Below are 16,384 nucleotides of genomic sequence, written 5' to 3'. Positions count from 1 at the left end.
CCACTTATACCACTACAATTAACAACTTAAAGTGGACCCTATAATTCACTAACATTAATTCCATTACTTTTTTTTTCTCTCCCTCTCTCCTACTTTACCAAAAAAAATTTCTCTCTCTTTTACTTTACTTATTTTACTCATATTCTAATATAAAATTAACATAAAAAATAGACTTCATGTTCTACTAACTTTTCTAACTTATGCTCACCCCCTAATATAACTTTTTAAACTCACCATTCCCTACACTATTCTTTGCCAACCTTATAACATTTCTTAAAACTTAGTGCTATTAGAAAATGGTAGTCCTAATAATGAAAAATATGGAGGGAGTATTAAACCATTGTTATAATTTGAGTAGAATTGACTCAAAATTAGATAATCAACCCGATAGACATTCCTACCCGTATGATTGACCACGATTGTTAGCTTTCTTGAATTTTGTGTACACTAATGCAAGGATGGAAGATATTGCTGTGCCACCTACACCTTCTGCTTCCCTATCTGTCTTATTTCGTCCAATCACATCCTCACACGATTCAACGTCACCGACTTTCCCCTTCTCTCTCTAAATCAATAATTCAATTATTAATAACACATTTAATTGCAAACTAATCTCAACCACCCCATTATTAATCATTATATATCTCCGCCTATTCTGATCTGCTGAAAAAAGCACTCAATCGGCAACTCTAAACACCAAACACGAAGATGGACGGCCACCACCACAACACCCGCCACCACGATCGCCGAGAAGAAGAATACAACCACCCGCCTCCGCCGCCGCAAATTCACCACACCGGGCCAGCGCCGCCGCAAGTGCACCACACCTCTCACACCGGACCGACTCCGAACGCGCCGCCAGTCTACACAGTGAACGCCAATCCATCTCCGCCGCAAGTCCATCACACCTCCCACTCTCCTCCTCCGCCGCACGTGCCAAGCCACAGCCCGGCGCCCGCCGCCGCCCACAAGCCTAATGTTCCGGCCCACAACGAGCTGGCAAATAAACCTTCTGTGAGGATGTATTGTAAGGCTGAGCCCAATTTCTCCTTGACAATTCGCGAGGGGAAGGTTGTTCTTGCGCCATCGAATTCCGCCGATCCTTTGCAGGTGGGCTTCGATTATTTTTGTGAAAAATTCAATTTTGATTGCCAAGATCGTATTTTTTTTATGGGAATTTGATTTGGGAATTTCAGCACTGGATAAAAGATGAGAAGTTCAGCACGAGAGTCAAGGACAAAGAGGGCTTCCCGAGTTTTGCTTTGGTCAACAAAGCCACTGGACAAGCTATGAAGCACTCTATTGGTGCTACTCAACCTGTACTCTCTCACTCTCTTTCATTAGTCTGTTTTGATTGTTGAGTTATATCTTGAATATGCAAAATTCTTGAAAAGTTTTCCAATTGTCATTTTTCATCTGTGTTTTTGAAATTAGATTATTGATTTAGGCCAATGATTTTTAGTTATGAATTATTGCATTTCAGTGCCAAAACTGCAAATTAACTCTACGCTGATTCGATGTTGGATTGTAAGCTTCTTGATTGAACACAACTCATCTAAGATGACAGCCTCCATGCTTGATAAACCGGTTTCCAAATAATCAAAGAGGTTCTAATTCACTTAATTTATTTCTAGATTTAAAGTGTGGATGGCACATATGTACTGTCAAGTTTGATGTTACTATCCATATGTGAAAGACAATGCATTCTTTCAATCTATCTCTTAATCTAATGCCCTAGCCCTCCAAGATTCAATTTTCTTCTTGGTTTTGGTGCTTAAACTATTTGCCAAGATTCATTATTCTTGTCTCTAAAAGGTTGAGTTGACTCCTTACAATTCCAACAAACTCGATGAATCCATTTTGTGGACGGAGAGCAAGGACTTAGGCGATGGCTATCACGCAGTGAGGATGGTCAGCAACATCAAACTAAACGTGGATGCATTCAACGGGGATAAGAACCATGGTGGCGTCCACGATGGCACTACAATTGTGCTCTGGGAGTGGAAGAAGGATTCAAATCAACGCTGGAAGATCGTCCCATTCTGTAAGTTTCTCATCTATGCATCAAGTTTATGTGCAATAAGTCCTTTGTGTTCGACTGGTTTTTACTGCAACGCTTTCGTGTTTATGATGCCTGTGTCTTTCGTTGGATGTGTAGGATTGATTGCATCTCGTGGATCTCTTGCGTGGATGTGTGTTTGTTGTCGAGTGGGTTATGCTATGAGTGTGAAATAAACGTGCATTTGGGCTTCAACTGCACTCTTCTGTATTATTGAACAACAGTTGCTGGATTAAATGCTTTGTTTGGGGATGCATATGGTTTGTTCCTCATGTGTAACTCCTTTCCATTTCCTTGTATGATTGTACCTAAGTTTCTTACTGCCATCTTTTTAAGGATGAAACGTAGCTCAATCTTCCTTTTTCAATAATGAACATAGCTTAATTGGTGAAATGCATTACCTCATAGCTCCAACTAGGGGTGTCAAAATGGATATCGGGTAAATATTGGGTAATTGGATATCCGATATCCGATTTTTTGGGTTTCGGGATCGGATTCGGGTATAGGATTTTTTAATTATCGGGTATCGGATAATCCGATACCCGATCGGGTATACCCAAATTATCCGAATTACTCGATTTTTTTTTTAAAAATTTTAAATTTAATAAATTATGTTTTTATTCTATTATTTAAAAAATTAAATAATTATATCTAGTCCCAAAATCTTTCCCTTTAAGTCACATTTAGGGTTAATATATGAATTGTGATGTTTATTATTGATGAATGATGGATGCTATAACTTATGAATTTTTTATTTCTAAAAATTTGTAGTAGTTTTTTTCTCTTAATCGAACTAATTCAAGTTTGTATTAAATTCGAACTATTACAAGTTCGTATTTCTAAAAGTTTGTAGTTAATTTTGTTAAAAATAAAAATTCAAAATCAAGACTGGATACTCGATTTTTTGGGAATGGATACCCGAGTCGGGTATCTGGATACCAGAAATAATTTTTGGTTCGGGTGTCGTGTTTTAGATTTTGGGAAATTCGGGATTAGGTACCCGAAATTTCCGGATCGGATATCTGCGGGTACCCGATTTGACAGGCCTAGCTCCAACCACTAGATACAATTAGTAGTATAATATATCATATGAAGTGTGATCAAATTCATCAACGCAGTTTATTAAAAATGTTAACACATAATTTTGTTGACATGTCAATATGCTGTGTTGACATTATGTATTGATATTTTAATGTCATCGTGTTAATATTTTTAATAAACTGCGTTGATGAGTTAACCGAGTTAGCAACTTTAAAAGTTAGCAATATAATGCACTCCTATATCAGTATAAATGTGTGTAGAAGATTTATTAGTTAATTGAGTTTAATTAATCAAACAGTTTTCCTTTACTAGTTATGGCGTACAAAAGGCAAGGAGTTACATACTTACAAGTTACAACTAAAAAGAGGCCCAACAGTTTTTTTTTCCCAATGTTATGTAGAATAGGAAAAAGAAAATGAACAGAAGTTATTTTTTGGAAAGTAGTAACATATCTTTCAATCTTCACCAAAAATTATCGGTTTGTTGTATTTGTTTGGGTATTGATTATGACATTGATAATTCACTACTAATATTTGAAAATGATGGCGTCATTGTTGATTTTTTTAGTTTGATCTCTAGATTTGTTGATTTCCAGCTATTTAGTGGTAAGAAGGATTTATACAAGCACCACAAAAAACGTACACATAAAAATTGAGACTCAATTACCTAGTGATTGAATTTTTTTTAAAATAGCTATAAATTAGGATGCCAAAAAAAGAGTGTCCCTTAGTTGAGAATAAATTACCTTAATCTTTTGTTTTTATGACGTTTCAATTTGCATCTTTTAATTTTAATTGAGACACTGACACTAAAGATATTTTACGAAGCGTTGGTAATATAATTAGACACAAAAATTAATATCTTTAATACTTTAAAAAATATCCTTAGCTATTTTTTTTATTGTTGTAGTGAAGGACTAATGACTAGAAAATTTTGGTTATTCTGCAACACATCAAAATGCAATGTTTTAAAAACCGGATCGGACCGGCCGGTTCGACCGGTCGGACCGCGAACCGGTAGGTAGTCCGGTCCGGTTCACCCCTTTAAACCACCACTGCATTGAACCGCCGTGAATCGGTGGAATCGGCCGGTCGGACCGTGAACCGGAAACCGGTTTTCTATTATTTTTTTTCAAAATTTTTTAAAAATTGTTGTTGGTAGAGGTTGAACTCATGACCTCTCTTCTAGTTATGAAGACCTCTACCACTCCACCACATGGGCTCATTGAACAATTTGAACATTAAATATTTTTATACATTAACCATTAATTTTATCTACAAAAACTAATAATTCATTTTAATTTTATTATTCTTTAATATAATTGTTAATTATAATATATATAATTATCATCCTTTATATTTTAATGATGTTCTACTTACCACCTATATTATTATTAGTACCATATAAGATTCATTATTTACTATAAATAATTTTTTTATATTACATACTTAATTTATATACCCTAGCTATTGACATTAATGAATAATCTTATCTAAACTAATTAATAAGTACTTAATTCATATTTAATTATATATTATTTTATGAAATAAATTTTCTTAAATTAATATAAACATTATCTATTTTAATACATGAAATATTAAATTTTTTATCTAGACTAACTAATATTAAATATATATATCTGAATATATTTACTAAATTTTAATATTATTTATATTTATACATCACTAATTATCTATAAGGTTTAATGTTTTGTGATATATTATTAATTGTAAATCATTTACTAAATTTAATATATTTTTATATATATTTGCAACAGTAAAACGGTTAGACCGGTGGTTCGACCGGTTGGACCGGTTGAACCGTGAACTAGTAACGTCGCCGGTTCGTTAGCCGGTCCGGTTTTTAAAACATTGTCAAAATGATATGATTAACTATTTTTATATTTAATAGAAAATTTTGAAAGTGGTCAAATTTGGTTATTTTATAATCTATTATCGAAATAACTTTCAATGAATGAATCACCGAGTGACAAGTGGCACAAGCAGGGCACTTTTGGGTAGTCTATTGCCAAATCATTTCTTATTTTCTTTTGTCTATTATATCTTCTGTGGAGGGGAAAGATTGCTTCGACGAGAAAACTCGCAATTCACACTTTAAGTGAGAAAATGTTAAATTCTTTAAATATCTCGTACAATTTGTGATGCTAAAAAACAATTTGATTAAATTGTAAAGTTTAAACGAGTCCCTAGAGCAATCACTCCATACTCGTACATATATAATCACCATTGAAGAATACATAATTCAGTGTCATATTAATTGGACTCGGTATAGTGACTATATGTGAAAAAAAACTATACATGTATCATGTCAAACACACAAGACAAAAGGAGCTTAGACTTTGTAAGATATAATATGAAGTTCACTTTTTTATATAAGTTTTATAATAGAATGTGAGTGGAGTGAATTAGTGGATTATGAGACCTACTTACCATTTATGGTAAAAGTGAAACGTGACTCTTATTATGAGACGAATCGAAATAGAAAAATGTAACTCCTATTATAGGTTGGATGGAGTAAGAGCATCTCCAATAGCAATAGGTCAGCCATAGCCTAGCCACAAACTCCTCCTACCACATCATCGGCACTAAAAACTCCTCCTGCCACATCATCAGGACAAGCAATAGGCTAGCCACAATAAACAAAATTATAAAAAATAAATAATTAACACTCACACAAAATACGGAATTAAATTTACGACACAAATACGGGAAAATCCAATAATAATATTTAATTTAAAAAAGTACATTAATTAAAAAAAATTACATAATTAAAAAAAACTAACTTCGTGCAGTCCTCCGCGCCCACAACTCTTCAATTAAATCCTTTTGGAGTCGAATATGAGCATCCACTTGGCGCATGTCGGCATGTGCTTGGAGGCGGTCGGCTTCATCATGAGGTACCCCGCTTCGTACGGGGGGGGGGGAGGGGAGGGGGGGGCACGCCGTGGCTTGGACCGGCTTCATTAACGTCGTTGGCCCAACTAGTCAGTTGTACACCTTCATCTTCGACAATCATGTTGTGCATGATAATACAAGCGTACATTATATCAGCAATGCCGTCGACATGCCACAAACGCGTTGGACCCCTAATTGTCGCCCATCGAGACTGGAGCATACCAAATGCGCGTTCCACGTCCTTGCGCGCCGACTCCTGTCGTTCCGCAAAGTAGGTCTTCCTCTCATCTGACGCGCATCTGATCGTCTTCACAAAGACGGGCAACCTAGGGTATATCTCATCCGCCAAGTAGTAGCCCATATCATGCCGGTTGCCATTGGCGACAAAACTGATGGCCGGACCGACGCCCTGGCACTGCTCGTTCGAAAATTAAATAAATAAATAAATAAAAAATGAGCTGGCCGATCGCTCGCCGATCAGGAGCCTGCAATGGCGGTCAGCCAACCGGCTAGCGGATCGGCCAGCGCCCGAAAATCGGCGTGCGCTCGCCGATTTTCTCGCCAAATTGCCGCTCACCGCCTGCAATGGTTCAGCGAGCGAACCGGCCAGCGCCGGAAATCGGCTAGCCGGTCCGCTCGCCGCCATTGTGGATGCTCTAATACCTAAAATTGTATTTTAGCTTATGTTATTTAGCCTCTAAATTAGTGTACCAATTGATGTTTACCGATATTCCCAAATTACTTTGTGGGACACCAAAAATTGAAATTAACGAGAGAGTCCCCCATCTAATAATAGGAAAGTTGGCTCGCACTAATTAAGTTGTATTTTAGTACCGAAAATGTTGATTCAGAAAGAAACATGACATTTGATCCATCATGTGGCATCACATATCTCACAAAAATGTATCACTATCACCCTCCAAGTCACAGCCCCCCTTTCTTGAACCACTCCAAATTTCCAACTGATCGGTTCCTTTCATGCAACAAGCAGTTGAAAATGAAAACTAGCTCATGATGTTCAATATATTCAAGATAAATCTACTCATTGGTGAGATTTGTTTGTGGACATCAATGGATGTGTTCATGAAAGATGAAGATGGTTTGAGGCAGTCTGATCGTAGAGAATTCTCCAAAACAACATCATACACAGACTCAGGGGGCTTGGATTTCGGTGATGTTTTTGGGGGGCCGCCGCGGCCACACCTTCACGGTGATGATTTCTTTGATGACATATTTAGGGGCCATGAATCATATAGTTCGTCATGGAGAACTCATTGTCGTCATCAATCGAGGTACTATAATACCTTTGTCTGTTTTTTTTTCATAAAAAAAGATGATCAATCAAGATCATGTTCATTATGTATTTCAGTTTAGTGTAATTGTGGTTATAAACTTATATGTAACAGTTTTCCAGACAAATCTAGCAAATTAGTTGTGGAATTTCCTACCTATTCTTCAACAAGTGATCATGCTTTGGAGAATAAGAACAAGAGATTCTCAAATGATAAAAATGGAGGGCTAAAATATGGAGTTCATCAAAGCCCCAGAAGTAGTGCCACCTTCCATAGAAATGATGATGTACCAAACGTTGGAAAGGATTTGTATAGTCAGAGCAATAGGTATCATTTCAGTGCTGATAATGTGAAGGGATGCTTTGCCAAGATATTCAACAATGAAACAGATTTAAGCCCAAAATCCTATGTTAAGATGCAAAGTCAGAGTTGCAGGTGGACGGCAATAGGAATAGGAGTCAACCTAATGGAAAATCATAATCAAGTAAGTTTGAAAACATTGATACTATAAGGAAAATTATTAAATAAATCATGAAAAATGATCAAATTTAGTTAGTCTTACACTTTTCAAAATCTCAAAAGATGGAAATTTTGTCTCCTCTCCTCTCCGGTAAAATATGCGATCCTGATTTTAAACAACCACCCATCATATAACCATATATCACAAATAAGTCGAGATACTATAATTGAGATTTCATATCTTCTGTGATTTAATTTTCTGATTTTGAAAAGTAAATCGTGATTATTTAATTGGCAAATTTTCTTATCTTTAATACTAATTTATTTAAACTTTTAATAGGTGGATGAGAGTTTAAGAAAGGTGAAACCACAAGAATGGCCTTCAGCGAGTTATGCAAGAAACGATGCTAATTGTATCAATAAGAAGAACGCATTTTCATCAGGTTGGTAACATATCAATTACTAACTGTTTTTCCTTTATTCTGAGTCTCTGACAGATGATTTCACTTTTAGAGGATGATTCCAACGACACTTTTCAAGACTTCTTCGAGGTAAAATTGTTGTTGTCTTTTTTATGGAACTTCATGTGCAAGAATGGTTACTGGTCCCGGACCCACATTCGAAAGTGGTTCCAGATTTCTTGATTTTTAATTACTTTGGGATGTTGGTTTTAACAGTTGAAGGAGTTGCATGATGATCTTCAACAAGCTACACCATGTGAGGACACTACAGTAAGTGATATATATGCAACCAAGTTCCTCACGAGGTGTCATCCGTTGCTAACCTTCTTAACCCTGTTAACTCATAAATGCAGTGTTGACATTGAAATGTCAACATAAACTTGGTTGATATTTTAATAAACTGTGACATTGATATTTAAAATGTCAACACAAATTTGTGTTGACATTTTTAATACACTGCGTTGATGAGTTAGTAAGTTAGCAGTATAAGAAAAGTTAGCATTGTAACGCACCCCAGTTACTCACTATATATGATATGTAAAGTTGTTGCAGCAGAGGCAGGCGGCTGATGCTAAAATTCGGCGGTGGTCAGCAGGGAAGGAAGGGAACATTCGGTGTCTCCTGTCAACCCTACAATATGTGAGTTAGTAGTATTTCATATGCTATAGTAGTAGTACATGTTTTAACTATTTTTGTGACGAAGGTTCTTTGGTCGGGAAGCGGATGGCAGCCAATCGCGTTGGTTGATCTAGTTGAGGAGAATCCGGTGAAACGAGGTTATCAGAAAGCGTTGCTCCGCCTACATCCAGATAAACTTCAGCAGAAAGGCGCTGCTTCTCATCACAAGTATATTGCCCTTCAAGTTTTTGATATTCTTCAGGTATTTACTACTACCACTACTTGTCTAGTATTTTTTATCTTTACTCACATTTTTGTAAATTTTGTTTTCTGGGTTTAAAAATATATTTAGAGTAGTACATGTGAAGATTGTCTTCATTTTTGATACAGGAAGCATGGGACCATTTCAACAACACTTGTCCAATTTAACCATTCATGCAGGCATGTATGCATACTCGGTCCAGCATAGTGCACAATGCATATATCAATCTTAGCAAAAATAAATGTAATACCACATGTATAGTGCACGTTAATTTGCTGCTTTTTTAAGAATACCAAATTAAAACGCAATTACTGCGTTGGAACAAACATTTGAGTTGGTATATTTTCTCAATACTTGGTAGAGCATGTAAACATTAATATAATCCCATTTTCTCCCGCAACACAATTATAAAAAAAAGGAGTTATTTATGGATAACGATAAATCTATAGTAGTACGTAATATAGCTAACAATCCTAAATTTTAAATTTTGATCTACGCCAATTTTATTTAAATTAATTTATCATTAATGATTGTATTTTTTATTAAATAAATTGCTCGTATCCTGAAAATTAATCTTTTTGTAAAACTATAAATATTAAATTGAAAACTTAATTCCTTATAAATTATTACAAAATACTCCTAATTAATGTATAATGTATATTCATTGTACTGTGTTATTTAAAAACTAATTTCAATTAGAAATACCTAAAAAAGCTAACCATGTCATTGCTCAAAAGTCAAAACTATAAACATTCGTATATTTAGTGCAATATAATTCACCCAGACATAATCAGAAATTTTATTAATGTATAATTGGTCAAATAGGATAAAAAAAAACGAAAGAAACATGATGGGCCCACTCCGCCGTTAAAACATGACTGCACGTGTCGTCGCACGCACCCCCACGCGGCGCCCCGCATATCCCACTCACGCGCCAACTCCATTGCCCCAAATCCAAACAGAATCAAATTCACCGCAGAATTTATCTTCTTCGAATCACAACAACAATGTGCGCCCGCTGAAACTCCTTAACCAATTCTGCCCTAATAAAAAGAAACAAAAAACTTCATCTTTCTTGATTACGAATGGAATCGGAGCTCAAAGAGCTTAATGCCGCCGCTGCCCCGCCGCAGCCCGAATCCGATTCCCGCCCGCTCCTCAAACCCGAATCCGTGAACCCGGTTTCCAGCCATAGCACCAGCATCGACGAACTCGAGAAAAAGTACGCTCCCTATGTCCGCTTCGATGTCTACGGGCCCATGGGGCGTGGGGACCTTCCGTTGGTGGAGAAGTTTCTACTCGGATTGGCACTCATCTTTCTGCTTCCGGTGAGAGTGGCGGCGGGGACGGCGATCGTGGTGTTTTATTACTTGATCTGTCGATTTTGCACTGCGTTTCTAGCTCCCAATCGGGAGGATGAGCTGGAGGATTTCGCCCACATGGGCGGCTGGCGGAGGGCGGTGATTGTGCGGAGCGGTAGGTTTTTGTCCAGGGTTTTGCTCTTCGTTTTTGGGTTTTATTCGATTTCGGATACAAGTGGGGGTGGTGAGGTTGATGGAGCGGTGATCACTGAGGTACTTCATTTTTTTTTGTCTTTTTGCTGATGTTTAATGGCTTGATTTTTCTTGCAATTGATGTGCTCGTTTGATTTTTAGTGTTTTTGTTTAGTTAGATTGAGTAGTATGGTATTATTGCCTTAGATTTAATTAGTATTAATTTTGTTTTAATGAGTTTGGGCATTGCCTGATGCGTTTTGTTGCATCTGAGCTTACTCAACTGCTTGTTTTTACCTAGTTCACAACGGAGTTTACAGTTAGCTTTATATGATAGTGAAAACAACATTTTGCGTGTAATGAATTGGTGAATGAGATGATTGGAATGGCATTGGATGAAATGTGTTACTAGAAAAGCTAAAGAGGATGTCTAAATTATGTTTCAGCATTCCAGAAGTACTCCTACTAAGTAACTAAACAAGCTGAGACATTATCTGAGATGGGAATCAGTTTGCTTCAAAATAAACAAAGAGATCATTTCCTGCCTTGCTTACCGGGCATGCTGATAATGTTCCGGGGAAGAGAAATTCAGTTTTTTCTCTAGTTGTCTTTGTGATCCGACTGAAAATTGCGGTAGTTACCAAAAATTGAATGGGCAGTGCTTTGGGGGATGGGCTAAAATTGCAAAATTGGCAAATTTTTTAGGTTCAGAGGGAGTAAGATTTAGCATTTCGCTTAAAGATGTGGTGATGAGGTGTCTTAAGTTGGTAATACACTCTTGAAAAGGCTGTTTGTTTGAGATTTTTCAGTACTTAGTCTTTTCTTTATGATGAGTTTATAAAGATGATGTTACAATTAGCATATAATCATTTGATTAGTAGATCAAACTTTTTACTGATTGGGTTGCTTGCATCATAATTATTTTTTTGATAAGATTTTCTTCCTGAAGATTCAGAAAATATGTCTGGCTATGTGATATTCTTAATTTGTCTAATGAGTTTTTTCAATGTTTTCAGTCTGCAGATAGTGATGAATCTGAAGTGTTGGAAGGATATGGGGCTATTGTATCCAACCATGTATCTTACTTAGATATATTATATCATATGTCTTCCTCTTTCCCAAGCTTTGTTGCCAAGGTGAGTTAATACTTAATACTTCCTGTTATAGTAATATGTATGTCTTCCACAGGCGTATTTAACTCAATGCAATGCTAACATGCCTAATGTCTTCTTTGTTGATTTGCTGCTGTAGAGATCTGTGGCTAAACTTCCTCTTATTGGTCTTGTAAGGTGGGTTCTTATATTTCAATACGTAACAGAAAACCTGATGTTTGCTTCTCCAATATGTATTTGTTAGAAAAATACAAGTGAAATCCAATTCCTACATGCTCCATGTGCTGTTATTGTAACACATTTCAGTTTCAAATTTGTGAATGTGATCACATCAAATTATGGAGTTCCACTATTATGGGGTTTAAGATATAGGAATTTAGGGTCTTTTGAGTTTTTGCATGAATAATCCTTTTGCCAACCCACTAGGAACTGGTAACTGCCTTTATGTCCCACTTTCAGATTATTTTCGCAATCTAATATGCCGGTACATTTCCATTGTAAAAAGTACTGTACAATTTTTTTCTACTTTGACATCTTATGGAGCAGGATAAGTGTATTTATTCTAGCATAGATCTTGCTCACCCACTTTCTTGGCTCATATATGTATATTATTCCAAGATGCATGCCACAGGTGTAACTATTTACCTTATCATTTTCTCATTACAGCAAGTGTCTCGGTTGTATCTATGTGCAGCGTGAATCAAAGTCATCAGATTTCAAAGGGGTTTCAGGTAAATCTTCTTTCACTGCACCAAGTGAATAATTTGGCTGTAGATTATAAACTTAAGGAAGTAATCCTGGGATGGGTGGAAAGGAACAATAAATCCATTTTTATGATGAAATGCTATTTTAGTTTGTCACCTTAGTGTGTCTGACAAAACAAAAAGAAACCTACGTGAACCACATGAAATTCATTACCATTATAGTCAACCCTTAAGAGTAAAGGCTGTTCAATGAGATCACGTAATTCAAGGCAACAAAGCCTAATAATTCCTGTAAAGGATAATTACTTCAAATCAGAAACTTAACAAGTATTTATGTGAACATGCGAAAATCTGGTGTGCACAGGGCATGCTTTCTGACTGTACTAGATTGGATCCAATTATTTTATACTCGAGGTGTCTTTGTTGTTTTGCAGGTGTTATCACTGAACGAGTTCAAGAAGCTTTTCAAGATAACTGTGCTCCAAAGATGCTACTTTTCCCAGGTTATCTTTGTGATACATTTATATCTTCTGGTTTTTGCTCCCTTTCCAGACTATTATCTGTTGACTTAGTTAATCACTCTGATCCATGCCTTTAAAGAACGAGATTGTAGTGAGAAATAAAGATACATTTTCTGAATAACCAGTTCTGCATGATTTTATGACAATACAATGCATATTCATGACAGTATTTTCTTCTGGGGTATACTGGCAAATGAATCAAAAGGTAAGCATTGTAAATTGCTTCTTAATCTGTCATTTTGGAGTAGTTTGTAAAATTTGCTTATTCCCTCATTAGATGGATTTCACTATCTTAGATGTTCTAGTTACAAGAGAAGCTCTAGTTTGTCTAACTAGTTTTTTGTCTTTTAACAGAAGGCACAACCACAACTGGCGACTACCTCCTCCCATTCAAGAGTGGGGCTTTTTTGGCAAAGGCTCCAGTAGTTCCTATCATTTTAAGATATCCCTATCAGAGATTTAGTCCTGCATGGGACTCTATATCTGGGGTGAGTTGTTCTATTGTGCTCTGTTAGAGTTTATTATTTAGTTCTCTCGGTGAGATTTTCATCTCTACATATGCTCTAGATCTGCCTTGGTAGAAAGTTAAATTTGTTGGTGAAATTTCTTCTGTTCAATTTGGGTTTAATTGGTTATTTTAAACTATTTGATACTCTCAACCTGTATGAGACTGTTATGTTATCTTTTGATCCCATAAAAGTGAAAACCTAACGCCGATAGAAGAAATCACTGGTCGTCTTTATGATCTCTAAATATTCAGCTTTGGTGGGATTTTCCAGACTGTTGTCCGTCCTTATATACGTCAGTGGTTACCAATGACAAGGAGTGGTTTTTATACTGAACTTTAGTGGTTACTAATGACCACGGAAATGCTCTTGTTTGTGTGCAGTCGCGGTCCAAATAGTCCCATTACCGTGCTCATGAAGTTTATATCTTTCACAGGTGCGCCATGTGATTCTTCTTCTATGCCAGTTTGTGAATTACATTGAAGTGAAGAAGTTACCAGTTTATCACCCCTCAGAACAAGAAAAGGCAGATCCCAAACTTTATGCTGAAAATGTGAGACAGCTGATGGCTCGAGAGGTACCTATTTTCTGAACGTCAAGCTATTATTATTAAGTGTCAAAATTAGCATCAATTGGTTGCTTGTGTGGAATCATATAAAATTTCTTTTTCTAGAGTCCACTCTGTCATTTCTTGCATTGATGAGTCGGGCTCCCACTATTACTTGACCAAATAACAGGATGTCTAGCAATTGACTACATCATATCATATGCTACTTATTACTGTACTTAGTAGGCAGAAGCTTATAAAAACTGAAAACTGAGGCCCAGTTTTTGTGTAAGGAATTTCCGTTTATTACATTTATCTGAAAGGAATTTCTCGTTGCTCTTATGCTGCAGGGCAATCTGATTCTTTCAGATATTGGATTAGCAGAGAAACGAGTCTATCATGCCGCTCTTAATGGTAATATAAGTATGCCTACTGTTTTTCATCAGAAAGGGGATTGATAAATTCATTGCCTTGCTGTGAATGTGTAGCTAGTCCATTGGTTTGCTAAAAACTAAAATTTAGGCTGCCGGATGCTTACCTGGAGCCACAATCTGTTAGAATTATGTTAAAGATCTGTAACTATTTTATACACAAAATGATGGTCCGAATGAGATGTTATAATGCTTCTTTTCATTGTGTTTGTCTCCGTATCACTAATTCTTCATTTCATGCATGGCCTAGAAATAATAATAGCCCTAGAAGCCTCTGGTTAAAACTGTGGCTAATCTGAATGGATCTCTTTGGTTGTTCCTGCAGGTTTATTATGTGAAAGATAACCCGAGTCCGACGTGTATATATTCATATAATGAATGTATTTTTTGACCCCATAAAAGTGAAAATTTAATGCTGATAGAAGAAAATCACCGGTCGTCTATATGATCTCTAAATATTCAGCTTTGGTGGGATTTTCTCTGTGCTCTCTTTGTTCATATATTAGGCAGCATTACTTAGAAGTGATCATGGAAAGCTCGGTTGGCAGTGGACATGGCCATGGGGCTATTACTTGCGAAAGTTACGTTTATTTGATTGATTAGAGCAGTTGTGTATATAGCCGGGAAACCTCATTCTTTGATTATATCTAACAGCTTCTTCTACTAGTTTAGGTTGTCGGATTCGAAGGTTAAACTGTTATAGAATCTTAGTTTCACTCACAGCTAACAGTCTTTCAAAGCCTCAACAGTGTATCAAATTGGGGATTATGTTGTGATAGTTTTTGAAGCTATAATCATTTTTTTTTGTTGTTGCATCATAATTTTACCCTTGAAAAAAGCAGGCAGATATAATGCATTACTTATTCCAAATTTCTGTATGTGATGAACTCTTTTTTTCTCTCTTGAGTTCACGTTCCGATGTTGCTCGGCTATTGGTCGATGGAGGAGGAGACGACGATAGTATCGCTGGCGGAGGGTTAAATTTGTAACAAGATTCAAAATTTGAGATTTAGTATTGAATTATGTATATATTCTCAAGTGTAGATAGTAAAGAAGTAATAATGCAAAGGTCTAATTCTAATATGTTTGTGTATTGAAATGTTTGGGACATACAATAAATGAGATACAATGCATGGAACCATGGGTCTGATGTAACAACTCCAACATGCGACCTGGAAAATAAACCATGACAGTTACAGTTCTTTTGTCTTTTCCATATGTTCTCTTCTTCCTCTTATTGATTTTTAAGTACAAACATCACCAACAATCATATTTGTCGAAGCAAACTTGTCGACAAGGAAAATAAGCAGGTCGTTCATTATAATGTGATGTTTGCGTTCCACCTAAAATATGACCAAATAATATTTAGAGGAAAAAGAGAAAAGTGGTTTATGGGCTTTTCTAAAATATGTTCTGATCATACACCATAACGAGGTTTCAAAAATTGCACAACATAAAGAAAAGAGTTGGGATGGAGGTAGCAACCTTTGTGAAAGGTTGATTTATGAAGTTTTCGCCTTTCGGCAGTATAAATAGCTTCAATAAAAATAAGTGTGCATGAGATCCTCTATCTCATAATTTTGTGTCTCACAATGTCCCACAAATAATTTATCTATTTTAATAACATTTATTTTGAAATAAATATTTTTATTGCACAATACATTATGATTAATATTATAGTAAAAATAATTATAATTCTACAAAATTACACCATAATTTAGGAATATTTTGGTTAAAAATAATTCTTTTTGTTGATTATTCTAAAAATGGTGTAGTTAATTCTATTTTTTTGTAAAATATTGAAATTATTAGTGTAACCGCGGAGTGAATTAATTCCCTTTTAGTAAACCCTAATCATGTCTTGACAAATTTTGATTGACCATCAATATCAATCCAAACATCATCACACTTTGGATGACCCTAATCCCGAGCACGATCATATCTAATCATAGTGGATTCATTT

General features: G+C 36.0%; 3 protein-coding genes across 10 annotated transcripts; all 3 read left to right on the top strand.

Moving 5' to 3' along the window:
- Window positions 1-629: 629 nt before the first annotated feature.
- LOC121757335 (ricin B-like lectin R40G3) lies at window positions 630-2,452 on the top strand. Its single transcript, XM_042152883.1, has 4 exons — window positions 630-1,110; window positions 1,197-1,319; window positions 1,816-2,044; window positions 2,159-2,452. Coding segments are annotated over exons 1-4 (756 nt in total). The 5' UTR covers window positions 630-708; the 3' UTR covers window positions 2,161-2,452.
- A 4,502-nt stretch (window positions 2,453-6,954) lies between these two features.
- On the top strand, window positions 6,955-9,542 carry LOC121757245 (J domain-containing protein required for chloroplast accumulation response 1-like). Of its 7 annotated transcripts, none has more exons than XM_042152770.1 (8): window positions 6,955-7,307; window positions 7,422-7,791; window positions 8,107-8,209; window positions 8,307-8,317; window positions 8,444-8,497; window positions 8,783-8,866; window positions 8,931-9,107; window positions 9,236-9,542. In XM_042152770.1, the coding sequence occupies exons 1-8, from the start codon at window positions 7,027-7,029 to the stop codon at window positions 9,272-9,274; spliced, it is 1,119 nt and encodes a 372-aa protein (XP_042008704.1). In that variant the 5' UTR covers window positions 6,955-7,026; the 3' UTR covers window positions 9,275-9,542. The 7 variants fall into 7 exon arrangements, with proteins under 7 accessions (XP_042008704.1, XP_042008703.1, XP_042008702.1 ...); XM_042152769.1 differs by having other exon boundaries at window positions 8,780-8,866; XM_042152768.1 differs by having other exon boundaries at window positions 6,956-7,307; window positions 8,771-8,866.
- A 415-nt stretch (window positions 9,543-9,957) lies between these two features.
- LOC121757391 (lysophospholipid acyltransferase LPEAT1-like) lies at window positions 9,958-15,242 on the top strand. Of its 2 annotated transcripts, XM_042152946.1 has the most exons (9): window positions 9,958-10,681; window positions 11,617-11,736; window positions 11,852-11,889; window positions 12,379-12,443; window positions 12,851-12,919; window positions 13,292-13,425; window positions 13,880-14,020; window positions 14,341-14,404; window positions 14,747-15,242. In XM_042152946.1, the coding sequence occupies exons 1-9, from the start codon at window positions 10,193-10,195 to the stop codon at window positions 14,764-14,766; spliced, it is 1,140 nt and encodes a 379-aa protein (XP_042008880.1). In that variant the 5' UTR covers window positions 9,958-10,192; the 3' UTR covers window positions 14,767-15,242. The 2 variants fall into 2 exon arrangements, with proteins under 2 accessions (XP_042008880.1, XP_042008879.1); XM_042152945.1 differs by lacking the exon at window positions 14,747-15,242 and having other exon boundaries at window positions 14,341-14,630.
- The last annotated feature ends 1,142 nt before the right edge of the window (window positions 15,243-16,384 follow it).

Source organism: Salvia splendens, chromosome 12, assembly GCF_004379255.2.
Source record: "Salvia splendens isolate huo1 chromosome 12, SspV2, whole genome shotgun sequence".
NCBI classification, from domain to species: domain Eukaryota; kingdom Viridiplantae; phylum Streptophyta; class Magnoliopsida; order Lamiales; family Lamiaceae; genus Salvia; species Salvia splendens.
This window is presented reverse-complemented; position numbering and strand designations above follow the sequence as displayed.